This window comes from Prionailurus bengalensis, chromosome F2 (genome assembly GCF_016509475.1).
Source record: "Prionailurus bengalensis isolate Pbe53 chromosome F2, Fcat_Pben_1.1_paternal_pri, whole genome shotgun sequence".
In the NCBI taxonomy this organism is placed as follows: domain Eukaryota; kingdom Metazoa; phylum Chordata; class Mammalia; order Carnivora; family Felidae; genus Prionailurus; species Prionailurus bengalensis.
In genome coordinates this window covers 82,175,556-82,188,701 of record NC_057353.1, presented here as the reverse complement: position 1 = coordinate 82,188,701, position 13,146 = coordinate 82,175,556, and the positions used below count along the sequence as shown (strand labels likewise).

At 62.6% G+C, this 13,146-nt stretch overlaps 1 protein-coding gene across 2 annotated transcripts; it reads right to left on the bottom strand.

Moving 5' to 3' along the window:
* Positions 1 to 4,067: 4,067 nt before the first annotated feature.
* LOC122496111 (cytochrome P450 11B1, mitochondrial-like) lies at positions 4,068 to 10,732 on the bottom strand. 2 transcript variants are annotated; one of them, XM_043602255.1, is made up of 9 exons: positions 10,494 to 10,732; positions 9,944 to 10,099; positions 8,702 to 8,901; positions 8,369 to 8,572; positions 7,794 to 7,948; positions 6,606 to 6,772; positions 6,097 to 6,175; positions 5,802 to 5,999; positions 4,068 to 5,572 (listed from the first exon to the last, which is right to left on the bottom strand). In XM_043602255.1, the coding sequence occupies exons 1-9, from the start codon at positions 10,730 to 10,732 to the stop codon at positions 5,459 to 5,461; spliced, it is 1,512 nt and encodes a 503-aa protein (XP_043458190.1). In that variant the 3' UTR covers positions 4,068 to 5,458. The 2 variants fall into 2 exon arrangements, with proteins under 2 accessions (XP_043458190.1, XP_043458191.1); XM_043602256.1 differs by lacking the exon at positions 5,802 to 5,999.
* Positions 10,733 to 13,146: the final 2,414 nt, after the last annotated feature.

Below are 13,146 nucleotides of genomic sequence, written 5' to 3'. Positions count from 1 at the left end.
CGGTAGAGCAGCCAGCACCTGGCCTGGTGATCGTGGGGACTGAGCCGTGCGTGTGCGCACACTGTCCCTGGGTGGGTGGGTACAAGTTGGTGTCAGTCTCTGGAGGGGGCATGTTAGTGCAATTTGCTGGGGGCGAGGGCTGCTCAGAGGTTCCTCGCGTGACCCGCATGTGGGGGAAGGTGGAAAGGGCTGGAGGGAATGCAGACCCCACTGAACCCCAGAGTAGGTCCCAGTGGGACCCAGGGGTGTACCTGGGGTCTGCTTCCCCAGGGCGGCTCTTCCTCATGGTCCCTGACCTCCCCGCCCCCACTGGCAAGAACGCTTCCCTCTGCCTGGCTTTGTGGACAAGCCCAGGAGGAGCCCGGGCAGCCACAGGGACGAGCGTTCCAGTCCTCAGGGTCTCACGGGCTCGTCTTGTGTCCTCAGGCAAAGATCTTCATATTTCGGGCCTCCATTAGCTGATGGATAAGGTGGATTAATTAATGCCTGATTCTCCATCGTAGCCTATAAAGTGTGGAGCAGGTAACTCGCCAGTGCTGTATCCTTATACCCGCTGCCCTTACTTACGCCTTCAGTATTGTTCTGCCGATTAAGGAAACATCCGGAGCACCAGAAGGGGTGAAACCGCCTGTCCAGGCTCACAGGGCTGTAGCTAAAACTGCTCGGACTTCCTGGGCCCCCCGCAAGGTTGCCCGCAGCTTGTCATCAGGGGCCGCATCCGTCACTGTCCGGGAGCCCTTGATGGCGCAGATGAAAGGCTTAACATCAACACAGTGTCCTTGGCATATACTGAAGGTCAACACCAGCTGATTATTATTTTATTTTAAGACGGGCTGATCTTGATTACTGATGAAGACACATCAGAGCCGGGACCTGATGGCATCGGGACCTTCCAAGGGTTTCAAAGTTCAGTGAGGTGGGGGCGTGGCTCATAGGCTCTCCACCGTCAGTGACTGATTAGTGTAGCCACAGAATTGCAGTGGCTGCTGTGGTCATGCTCACATTTTATATCCACATATTAGTTCGCTTTCCTTTTTTCTTTTTCTTTTTCTTTTTCTTTTTTTTTTATTTAAAAAAATTTTTTTTAACGTTTTATTTATTTTTGAGACCGGGAGAGACAGAGCATGAACAGGGGAGGGTCAGAGAGAGGGAGACACAGAATGTGAAACAGGCTCCAGGCTCTGAGCTGTCAGCACAGAGCCCGACACGGGGCTCAAACTCACGGACCGCGAGATCGTGACCTGAGCCGAAGTCGGCGGCTTAACCGACTGAGCCACCCAGGTGCCCCTCTTTTTCTTTTTTTAAAGTAAGCTCTAGGCCCAATGTAGGGCTTGAACTCAACCCTGAGATCAAGAATTGTGTGCTACACTGACTGAGCCAACCAGGTGTCCCCGCCCCCACTTTCCCTTTTTTTTTCTTTAAAAAGAATTTTTTTAAATGATTGTTTTTGAGAGAGAGAGAAAGAGAGAGAGAAAGAGACAGAGTGTGAACAGGGGAGGGGGAGAGAGAGAGGGAGACAGAATCCAGAGCAGGCTCCAGGCTCTGAGCTGTCGGCACAGAGCCCGACACAGGATTCGAACCCAGGAACCGTGAGATCATGATTGGAGCTGAAGTTGGATGCTTAACTGACTGAGCCACCCAGGTGCCCCCTCCTTTTTTTTTCTTTTTAAAGCCAATTCTCACTAGTTCCTTCCGTGAGGCTCTGGGTCTGTCACCCCTGCTTCCCTCAGCAGGTGTTGGTGAATGTGCATTTAACTGTGTTTAGGCTCCTATGTTGTTACTTGTCTTCCGTGTGCACTTTGAACATACTGTTCTCTTGTTTTCTGACATCTAATTGTGTCGTCACGACAAATTCAGCGGACATTTGTCTATGATTTCTAGAGGCTTTTAGACTTTTCTCTTCACTATTAATGTTCTGCTTACAACAGAATACACATTTGTGTAGGGTTGAACAGGAGTGTGAGCATGGGTGAGTGTAACTGCAGGCATGTGTGAACCCAGGGACACGCCAGTGTAACTGTCCCTTGTTAGTTAATACACGGTGAGCATCATCGTACAAGAACACTTAGATATTTACCTCTGGTTTTGGTTGACTGTCGGCTAGTCAACAACTAGACATTCAATCCCCAAAATGGACATGCCAAAAATTAGCAAACCTTTTATTGAAAGACAATTTTGTGGTGTGTATTTCTGAATGCCAATATTATTAAAATAAATACAATGACACCTATTTCTACACTTTGGTCTCGGAGTGCACTGAGGCCAAGAATGTATCTTTCACACATCTGCACAGCACAGTGCCTGCTGTGCAGAAGCTCCCAGTAAATATGCCGACAGACGGGATGAAAATGTGCACTTGGCCGTTTGGCACATTGGCAGGCATTCCCGTTGTTGCCAACAGCCAGGAACCGCAGGACCTCTCTTGCAAAGTAGGCAGTTATTTCTGCAGGAAAGCGAAAAAACATTTGCAAAGAAAGTGAGACTTCAGGTCAGCAGCGGTGAGGCGGTGCCACACGCACGGTCAGCCCGGTCCTTCCCCCGGGGCAGCCACGAGAGCGTCCGACGCCAACCCTCCACTTCTGTGCCCCAGCAAGGGTGTGCAAACTCTGGCGAAATCATGAGGCTGATGCTCTGAAAGTCTCTCCCCTTCCAGCAACTGTAAATAATCACAAACTCGTACAAGAAAACTTGCGTGAAAAAAAAAGAGAGGGCTCCTAATTCCCGAAATGAGAAGAATCACAGACTAGGGAGCAGCCCGCACAGCAGCCCCCGGGGACAGGTGTGGGTCCAGTTCCGTGAGGGAAAGGATGCGAGGCAGAGGCCCAGGCAGGATCAGAAGATGGGACCAGAAGCCCACGGGAAGGCAGGACTGTGGAGAATGGACGACGTGGTGCAGAAACTCGGTCCAGCAGCATCGGGAGAAGAGAAGGAAGCTGAGCTCCACGAGGCTGGGGCTGAGGAGGACTATGTTCCCGCCTGAGAACGCGGATGAATGCCCTCAGGTTGGCTGAGGATCCTTCTCGCTCCGGTGGAGCCTTCGGGGGCCCCCCCAGGCTGAGTAATTCACACAAACGTGGCCCTGGGCAAGGGACCGTGCTCGGGTAACAGGAAGAGGCCACCTAGAGGCTCAGGTGGAGCACAGCCTGGGCCCAGGCCCCACCTGCCGGGAGACCAGATGTCCCGGGAGTGGACGTCAGGTTTGTTTGTTATTTTATTTCATTTTATTTCATTTGAATTTTACTTTATTTTTGAGGATTTTTCTAACGTTTATTTTTGAGAGAGAGACAGAGAGAGGGAGGGAGGCAGGCAGAGAGGGAGACAGAGAATCCAAAGCAGGCTGCACCCTGTCAGTGCAAAGCCCCGTGTGGGGCTCGAACCCACAAACCATGAGATCATGACCTGGGCTGAAGTCGGATGTACAACCGACTGAGCCACCCAGCCGCGCTCGGAGGTCACGGATTTTAAAGGCAAGGCTATTTGTGTATGGAAAGAATGACAAGGCATAAGACGATGATTCTTAAGCACGGTGTCTCCAGGTAAGAGGAAGGATTTTTAGAAAGAGCCCAACGGACACCCACAGCCAAGCCTCAGGAGATGGCACGCAGGTTACACGAACAGGGACCCCCACGAAGCCCTCATACAGCACGGCTGGAGGAGCACAGAGAAGCAGGAAACGACCCGGAGACGCTTTCACTGCAGGATGTTTGCAAGATGTGTGACGCCACTCTCGATCCAAGGTCCTTCGAGGCGGAGGAGGCACCAAGGCCTCGAGAGGAGGGCCCGGCGGCGGGGGTTCCGCTGGCATCTCTGCCAGGGATGAGCTGCGAGGCCGTGCGGCTGCACGAATTCTCTGAGCCTCGGCTTTGCCGCGGGCGACACGGGGACAGTCCCGGTGCTCACCTGCCAGGGCTGCCATGAAGATCAGGAGAGCCTGTGCCCCGCTGCACAGAGGGACTCACACACACTGCCTCCGGGGCAGCAGTTTGGATTCCGGGCCTGCCCACCAGCAGCCAGCAGGTGTCCCCACAGGGCAGGGCCTCAGGGAAGGAGGCTTGGCAGTGGCAGGAGCCACAATCCCCCTGCTGAGCGCCTATTGAAGCAGCTGGGCTTTCCCAAGGCCCACCTGCCTCCCTGGGGCCTGCGAAAGGGGAATGGCTGCATAGAGTGCCCACGGGAAGACCTCACAGCTCGGCGGGAGAAGGGCTGGGCCGGCGTGGCAAGCCCAGGCTCCAGCTTGTGCCCGTGTGTCCCCAGGGTCCCCAGGGCCCTCTCTTCCTGCCTCCACGTGCCCTTCAGCTGCGCCTGGCTGGGGCACGGAGAAGACCTCCTCCCGGCAGCAGCCCTCCTGCACCGGGCCCAGCGAGGAGGGCGCACGCTCTATCCTCCTCCAGGGAGTCCGCACAGGGAACACACGCCAGCGGGCCACTGGGCGGGCGCCCGGGGCTGGCCCAGGCACATGTGCGGCCCCTCCGTCATTGCTTTGCTGTGAGCTGAGTGCCCAGTTCTCCCCCAGTGAGGTGGGGGTGGGGAAGGAGGGGGAGCAGAGCCACCCCACCACTCACCCTTGCCTCCCGGCCCCTTTCCACGCCGGGGGTGTCACCTGGCCGCAGGCAGCGTGGGACAGGCTGCTCGCTCCTGCCATCTAGGAGATCCCAGCCGCCTCACAGCTGTCCAAAACCCCTTCCTCCCACGAGGTCAGGGGTGGCCCCTGTCCTGAGGGCCACCGTGGGAGGCCAGCCGGGCACGGCACGCAGACGGCTTCGTTAAAGGGAGTGAGTGGCTGTGCCTGGCCGAGGTGGCTTCTCTGTGGTCACCCTGCAGCCCGCCAGAGGAGATCACCATCCTCCCTGCTTTCAGAGGAGTCTCATGGGCCCAGATGTCCACCTCAGCTCCTCGGTGGCTCTTGTAAGAAACAATACTCCTGACCTGCTTACCCAGGCCCTCGGCTGGGTGCTTCAGTCACAGTCCCAGAGCACTGGCAGGGCCGGGAGGAGCCCAAGTGGACTGAGCAGAGCAGGGAGGGGGACGACTCACGGCCCAGCTTCAAGGTCTAGGCTGGCAAGACCAATGCAGACAAAGAGTCTGGCCTTTGGAGTGGCGGTGAGCAGGACAGGGGCGCCAACCTGTCTGTTGTGCGTGGGGGCGGGTTGAGTACAGAGGGGATATGAGATTGGACAGGCAGGTGGGGGTGGGGGCGGATCTGAAGCCCCTGGAGCTAGTGTTGGGGGCTACGGGGGCCAAGGCCCTCCGATGGTGCTCCTCGCTGGAGAAGGCGCAGGTGGCACTGGGCTCACAGGCAGGACCCGCGGCCAGATTCATCCCCCTGCCCCTCGGTGCGAGGCGCCGGCTGGACAGTGCTGTGGCTCCAGAAGCAGGGTCCGTGGGAGAAAACAAGGGTGGCCGGGGGCAGGCAGAAGGGGGCTGGCAGCACCGCTGGCCCGACGGCGCGGTGACGTGACTAGTTGATGGCCCGGAAGGTGAGGAGGAGGGGGGTGGAGGGCACGAACACGAACTGGTAGGTCATCTTTACATCCTCCTGCCTGAGCGTCTCCACCAGGAAGCTTTTCAGCACCTAGGACAGAGGCACGGGTTCCACCTGGCCAAATGGTCAACCCCGATGTCCTGGTCCACCTTCCCTCGCCTTTCTGAACCCTACCTTTCGGGTCAGGCGCAGCGGAGGAGAAGGAGAGGCCGGTGGTCCCCAAGCAGACCACCCGGCACCCCCAGGCCCCGCCCACCCGCAGGCCACGCCCTGCCCGGTCGCATCCCGTCCCGCCCCGGGGCCACCCAGGCCCGCTCACGTGGTGCAGCAACAGCAGCATCTCTGTCTCTGCCAGGCGCCGCCCCAGGCACTGGCGCAGACCAAAGCCGAAGGCCAGGTGTGGGTATCTGGTGCCAGAGCCCCTGTTGTCCAGCCAGCGCTGGGGATGGTAGCACTCGGGCCTCTCAAACACAGAGGGGTTTCGACCCAGGGAGTAGAGTTGCACCTTGACCACTGTCTGCGGAGAGGTGGGGAGGGGCGGGGTCGGTGGCCCCAGGAGTGAGAAGGTCACGCGGGCTTGGCGTCTGCTGGAGGGGCTGTGGGGCCTCACTCACCCCTGCCGGGATGTGGTAGTTCTGCAGCACCACGTCCGAGGTCACCTTTCGGTCCACAGACATCCCCACGGGGTACAGCCTGTGGATGGGGGCACCCGACAGGGTCCTCAGCTGTCCCTGGGACCCTCGCTTCCCTTCGGCCACCTTCCTATCCCAGGATGCGTCGGCCTGGGGGAGCTGCCGGCCACCCTCCCGGGTCGCCTCTGGCAGCGGGAAGCCTAGATCACGAGGAGCTGCTTCCTTGCACCTCCTGAGTCAGACAAAGTTCCCTGAGCCTGAGCAGCCCCCGGACACGGCGGACACGGCCGAGGATGGGGCCCGGGGCATTGAAGTGGGATCCCAGGGGGAGAAGAGCTCCTAACCCTTTCGGGAGAACGGGACGAGGTACAGGGTTGCATCTTGGGCGAAGCCGCTTCTCAGCCCCAGGACCTGGCCGCAGGCTCCCTGAGCACTGCCGTCCAGACAGTGGGGCCAGGACAGAGGCGGCAGCCGGGGCCTGCCACACCCACCTCAAGGTCTCCTTGAGGGCCGCCCGCAGCAGGGGCAGCTCCGAGGTTGCGCTCTGGGGATCCTGCGAGATCCTGGCCTCGGCCCCCAGGCTCTCCTGGCGTAGGGCCTGCTGCACTTCAGGGTTTCGAGCCAGCTCAAAGAGAGTCATCAACAGGGGGTAGACCGTCTGCAGGAGCCACGGGTGCAGGGCTGAGACCTTGGCCCAGGCCACGCACCTCAGCTCCCGGGGCCTCTCCACCCCGGAAGACGGTCCTCCCTTGGGGGGGAGGGGTCGCCTCAGATCCGCGGTGACGTGGACGCCCGGAGAAGGACTCCTCCCAGGGATCTGGGACCTCAGGATCTAAAACCTAACACCTGACTCCCTCAGGGAAGGTGTCCCCAGGCTCAGTAAAGATCCAGGCCTTCTCCAGCCCCTTCGAGGCCTGGTTCTCACCCTCCTCTGGGGTCCTTCCTCTCACGGGTGTGTATGGGGGGGGGGTGTTCTACTGCCCCAAACCGTTGGCACCCAGTAGGATTGTCGCCCGGACACCCGCAGGCAGGTCAGCCCAGACCTTGTGGTCGGAACACGGACGGCCCGCCCCGGCCCCTGAGTCGGCTGGAAATTTGGGGAGTTTCTCCACCGCAGGCCTGTGCCTCTCCTCGGAGCCCCGGGTGCCCGGCCCAGAGCACATCACAGATGCTGGTGCGTGAACCTGGGGTGGAGGGCCAGGAGGCTCTGGCTGCACTCCACACCCTGCGGCCTGCCCCCACCCGCAGGCTGCATGCCATCTGTTCTCTCTCGCACAAGCTGGAGCCCTGTGCGCCCCTTTCTGTCATCCGCCCGTCACCTCCAAAGCATCTCTGACCTGGGGCCAAATGGACTCTGTGCCTGGGAAGGGTTCCTGGTGCAGGCAGCCCTCCAGCTGCATCGCGGCCCTTCCCCTCTTCCCAGGACCCAGGCGACTGAATGGTGTCTGTGCTGCTCACGTCTCTGGGCTCGTCCACCCTGCACTGGGCCTAGAGTGTGGCATCCCACTCGGGGAACTGCAGACCCCTTCCCTTGAGGGTCAGTTCCCGGGCCCCCCGCCCCAGGGCAGAGCCTTCCGTCAGCTCAGAACAGGAGCCTGAAGGAGACACGGGCACGGGGGGCAGGCAGCCTGGGGTCAGGAGGCTCCATGGCCTAGGGCAGGGCTGGTTGCTGTCCTGACCGTGTCCACGCTCCCGGTGGTGAGCTCGATGGAGTTGGCCCGGATGGCCTCGAGGCTCAGGTCCGCGTGCGTCAGCAGCTCCCCCACGATGCCGCTGTAGTGCTCCGGGCGGCTGAGGGCCACCTCCTGGTAGGTTTTCTGGATGGCATTGTTGGCTGTGGGGCACGGAGAGACAGGGGCCGGGGCACTTCTCCTCATGCCCCTGCCCATCAGCCCGCCTGCCCCGTGCCACGTGCTCAGCACCGGCCCGGCCCAGACTCCCCGCCAAGCGTCTCGGGGCCACAAAGGCCCCCGAGGCGGCCTCAGCCCTCCCCCAGCCTGTGGTGACAGGAAACCGGGGACCCTGGTGTCCCTGGCATTCAGCGCTTGCCCGGTCTCTGGCCCTCACCATACTGGAAGATGTAATCCCAGGACTCAAAGTGCTCAGCACCGGCCCGGCCCAGACTCCCCGCCAAGCGTCTCGGGGCCACAAAGGCCCCCGAGGCGGCCTCAGCCCTCCCCCAGCCTGTGGTGACAGGAAACCAGGGACCCTGGTGTCCCTGGCATTCAGTGCTTGCCCAGTCTCTGGCCCTCACCATACTGGAAGATGTAGTCCCAGGACTCAAAGTGCTCCTTCCACAGCTGGGTGCTTGTCCAGCGCGATAGGACCCTGGGCACGAACATGAGCTGCGTAGTAGACTTTAACATGACCTTCAAAGCCCGGAGAAAGTTCAGGCTGGCAGGACTTGGGCTGGGGCCAAGGAGGCCCAGCCGCTCTCCAAAAAGGGCTAGATTGCTGGCTGTGGACAGGGAACGGTTGCTGAGCCCAGGGTGGCCGGCAGCGTCACGGGGGCCTCGGCCCCGTTCCCGGCCGGTCCCGGCTTCCCCGAGCCCTGACCCCCCTTCCCTCCCACCCTGACCCCGCGGACCTTCTATGGTGTAGTAGAGGATGCTGGGCTGGATGTCCACGGTCAGACTCCCCCGGGCATTCTGCAGCACTCTCGACTTCAGGGCCTTCGAGAAATCCCTGGCCACCCAGTCCACCATGGGCAGGTACTTCTGGACGGCCTGAGGCGACAGCACGTCTGGGTTCAGCTTCAGTCGGTTCATGCGCCATTCGGGCCCGTTTCTGTAGAGCAGAGAGAGGCGCTTCAGGGGAGCCCGAGTCAGCAGCCTGGGGCCAGCCCTGGACCCATCCTCCTCGTCTCCAAGGGGAAGGGGCGAGGCAGGGAGCGGCCCGCTGGTCCCAGGGGGCAGGCTGCCTGCCTGGGGGCGTGAGCACCAGCCCTTTCCCTCAAGGAGGCCTCGTGTGCTGGGCCCAGGGTGCCCCCGTCGAAGGTGGGGCTGAGCCCAGAACTTCTGCCTGGCAGTGCCGCCTGGGTTCGTGGAGTTTGCTCACGCACACCTGCAGGCCCCTTGGCTGGCACGTCAGCAGCTGTCCGGGCTCTCCCTGTCCCTGAAGGCAGGGGAGAGGTGGGCCAGCCAGCTCCAGAGTGAGGGGCCCCCGGCAACCTTCTCCCTCCAACCCCCCCTGCTCTGAGAATGATGCTTCTGGGCCGGTCCCACGTCCCCTGTCCACCCAAGAGGACACACACGCACACATGCACACACACACACACTCGTGCGCACACACACACACACGCGCGCACACACACACACACACGTGCTCACACACCCACCCACCTACAGCTTAGCTCCCGGGCAAAGGTGCCTTCTTCCCCCGTCCCCCGTCTCCCCAACCCCCCCTCCCCAGCCCCGGCCTCTCTCCTCCTCAGCCACCTGGGCTCTAGTCAATGCCAGTGGGTCCTCAGGCCCCAGCACAGCACATGCTGACACGTTCCCGAGCCCCTAGCCCCGACTCTCCTCCCGCTGCCCTGGGCTTCCCGCCCTGACCTGTAGGAAGGGAGAAGCCCACCCCGCACGGGGAGTCCGCGGAGGCCTGTGCAGCCTGGGGGCTCCCTGATGGCAGCGATCATCCGTCCTCCTCTCTGAGGCCGTGGCCCCGCCGCCCCTCCTCAGCCCCAGGACACATATGATCCCCAAGGGGTGGGCACCCAGCGGGAGCCGGCGGCCGCTCTCCCGCCCCAACCTGGACGGGCCTTGGGCAGGCCCGCTTGCCATCAGCCCTGCCCCGCCCCTCCCCGCCCCTGCCCGCCCAGACTCCCTCTCACAGCAAGAACACGCCACATTTGTGCCCGCGATGCTGTCGGTAGGCCAGCCAGGGGTCCACGGGCGGCCGCCACGGTTGATGGCCGTCCACTTGCTGTAGCCTCTGCACATCCTCGGGCAGCATCAGGAGCACCATCTGTGTCCCTCCCACGTCATACCTGTGGGACGAAGCTCAGAGCCCTGCTGGGGGACCCGTGCCCTCCCCCAGGCCTCACTGTGCAGGACCGAGGCGGCCCGTCTCCCGTGGGCCCGTCCCTGCTCCCGGACTGGGGCTCTCCCGGAGCGGGCAGTCCCTGCCGCGGTCTGACCCAAGCCTCTCCTGCTCTGCTGTCCGCGCTCTGCCCTCTCAGCCGCGGCCAGGGAGTGCTCCCTCCTCCCCAAGAGCCGCAGTCTCCAGGTGCCAGGCCCAGAACCCCCGCTGCTCGGCACCCACCCCGCCTCCCCGGGGACGGGGACGCAGAGCACAGGCGGCAGTGCGCCTGGCCTGGACTCGGCAGCCGCTAGGGAGAGCCGCACAGGTGCTGTGGCTGAGGTGGGCGGGGAGGCCTTTACCTGAAAATGGGCCCCAGCTCCTGGAAGAGCTGGTGCATCTCCAGGTGAAGGTTCTCCAGGCGCCGCTCCTTCCAGATCTGCAGCAATCTCATCCACTTGTTGCCGGGACAGCGCGGTATGGCTTCGAAGGGCAGCACCGCCTTGGGGGCCGGAGCGGCTCCGGCGCCCGGTGCCCGTGCCCTGCCCGGGGACGGCCAGGGCCCTGCCAGCCACACTCGTGCCTTTGCCCCGAATGCCATCGTGCTGCTCCCTCCGCCCCCCGTCGGCCCAATTCTTTTATCTCGCTGGAGGCCTGGGCCTGCGGCCTGATGGCGTCATGGGAGAAGTCGTCCCTGGACCAGGCCAGGAAACCCGCGGCGGGGGTCAGGGCTGGAGGCCTCCAGAAGAGACGGATGGGCACCTTGTGCCACGATTTCGCAAGGCCTGCTGGCTGCTGGATGTGGAGAGCAGGGCAGGGTCTGGATCGGGGGCTGAGTGGGGCTGGCGGGGTCGTGAGCACTTCCCTCCTCCCCGGTGGGGGAAGGGAGCAAGATGGATGGGGCCCCTTATCTAATCGAGAGACGCAGGGGCCTGCGCTGTTCTCCTCTCCTTTCTACGAGGACCAGAGCAGGAAGCAGTGGGCAGCCGTGAGTCCCACAAACCGCCGTGCCTTCTGCCCGCTCTTCCCAGATCACAGGCTGGGTGCAGGGAACGCCCACGTGAGCCGACAAGGGTCCCCGCCGGGAGGGCTTTCAGGGCACTTAGGGGACTCCGGCGACCCAACCGTGGGTGGCACCGATGTGGCCGGCACCCCGTCTCGCTGGCTCTGCTGCCTCAGCTCTGGGGCAGCGAATGCCCAGGACACGAGCAAGCCACTCCTCAGGCGGGGAAATGAGGCACCGCTTGCCTGCCCCCCCCCCCCCCCGTGTGGCCCCCCGCAGGGGCGGCGCTCCGTGCCCAGGCCCTCCTTTCTCACCCGGAAGCCTGCGCTCAGGGGTGCGGACCCAGAGCTCAGGCCAGTGGCGGGAGGATCAAGTCCACAATGGGGGCTGTGGGCGGGGGCTCCCACCCTCTGGAGGGTGGATCCCGGGTTTGGGGTCCCAGGGCACCTCACCCACGTCAGGCGGGGTTCCCCCGAGGTGGCTCTGGCCATCGTCGTTCCCATTTTCAGATGAGGGGACACAAGCCCTGGGTTCCTGCCACCCCCAGGGCCCCCAACGTGTCACAGGGGCCCCGCGGCCCTGGCTCCTCTGGGCCCCCAGCCCTGACCGTGATTTGGGGAGGGGAGGGGGCGATGGGGTAGCCGCAGCTGGGGCTCTGGAGGCAGCACGGAGGCTGCGTGCGGGTGTCGGTGGGAAGGGCCAAGATCTGCGTTCTTCAACGTTACTTCAGTGGGATCCTGTCCCTGCTCCAGTCGTTGCCCCGGGGAGTCTTCGGCGGGGCGAGGAGTCACGACTGCCCAGGCCCCTTCAGCAAGCTGCCACGTGCGCGTGCCTCAGCCCCGAACGGTGGGCACGCCTTGCTTCGGCAGAGGAGCAGGCTGAAGCCACAGCGGCCCAGGCCAAGCCGGCCCCGCCTGCTGCCCACCCTCCACCCCCAGCGGCGGCCCGGGCGGCGGGAGTCGTGGGCGCCCTCTGGAGGCCCGCGAGCCAACTGCAACCGCGCCTCGGGCCCCGCCCCCAGCGGGGACTGTCCCCGCCCCCCGTCGTCTGCCCACCGCGGGTCCAGGCGGCCCCTCTTCTGGAAGCGCGGCTCTTAAGGGGCCCTGGGACCCAGCGGCTTCCACGCACGTATTTCCACTGCATTGCGCTGCCAACAAGAGTGTGGGCGATAGGAAGAGCCGGCCGAAGTGGGGACCACCGGCCAAGGCCCAGTCGGGGAGCAGGGTCTCTGCGGCGGTGCGTTCCCACCGCTGAATTTGCGGGGTTGGAAAGGAGTGCGTGCACCCGTCCTTCCGCGCTGTAGTGAGCAGGAGCCGCCACGGGACGTGGCGCAGGACAAGCGCGTCATCGTGTCCGGGCACACAGCGGGCTTCCCAACGCGAGTGGGGAGCGCTGTCCCAGGGCCCACGTGGGAAGGACGCGCGACCGTGGAGGGTCAGGTGACAGGACGGCACTGAGGGACAAGAGACACGTCTCGGAAGCTCACGACAGCACGACACACTCTGCCTGGTTTCCAGCACGGCTGAAGTGCAGACAACGCAGTGCGCCAAATAACGGCCGTTTACCACCAGGCCCCAAGGCCTGGGAGAGACAGGGACTGAGTGATGAGGCCTGGTGTTGGGGGACCGGAAGGCGGGTTCCCTGGGGATGTGCAGCTAGACGTGCGTTGCTGCTTGTTTGTGTTGGGCTTTCCTTCCCTGTCGTCCCTCCCCACGTCTCATATCATCCCAGAAAAAGGAAGCTTTGTGAGCAGAAATAGCCCGGTCTCCCCTGCCCCTGCCTCTCGAGGCCTTGGGAAGCTTGTGGTTCTGCCTCCCAGTTCCGCCCAGGCCCCCATTCCCTCCACTTCTGGCGGTTTGCTTCCTTCTGTATCAGACGGTTCCTTTCTGGTTCCAGATATTCCAGTCTCTGTATTTCCCATCTCCTTTTATCTGTGAGGTTCATTAATTTGCTCAGCTTGGTGAACATTAGTGAAGGGAAACTCACTAAAGTGGACTCCGGAAGCCAGAGGG

Excerpts from the sequence above, each read along its gene's own strand:
- LOC122496111 (XM_043602255.1), bottom strand. The coding sequence starts at position 10,732 with ATGGCATTCGGGGCAAAGGCACGAGTGTGGCTGGCAGGGCCCTGGCCG. Across the intron at positions 7,949-8,368 it reads GGACTACATCTTCCAGTATG|CCAACAATGCCATCCAGAAA; the intron begins GTGAGGGCCAGA and ends CGTGCCCCACAG. Across the intron at positions 6,773-7,793 it reads CCACCGGGAGCGTGGACACG|ACGGTCTACCCCCTGTTGAT; the intron begins GTCAGGACAGCA and ends TGGCTCCTGCAG.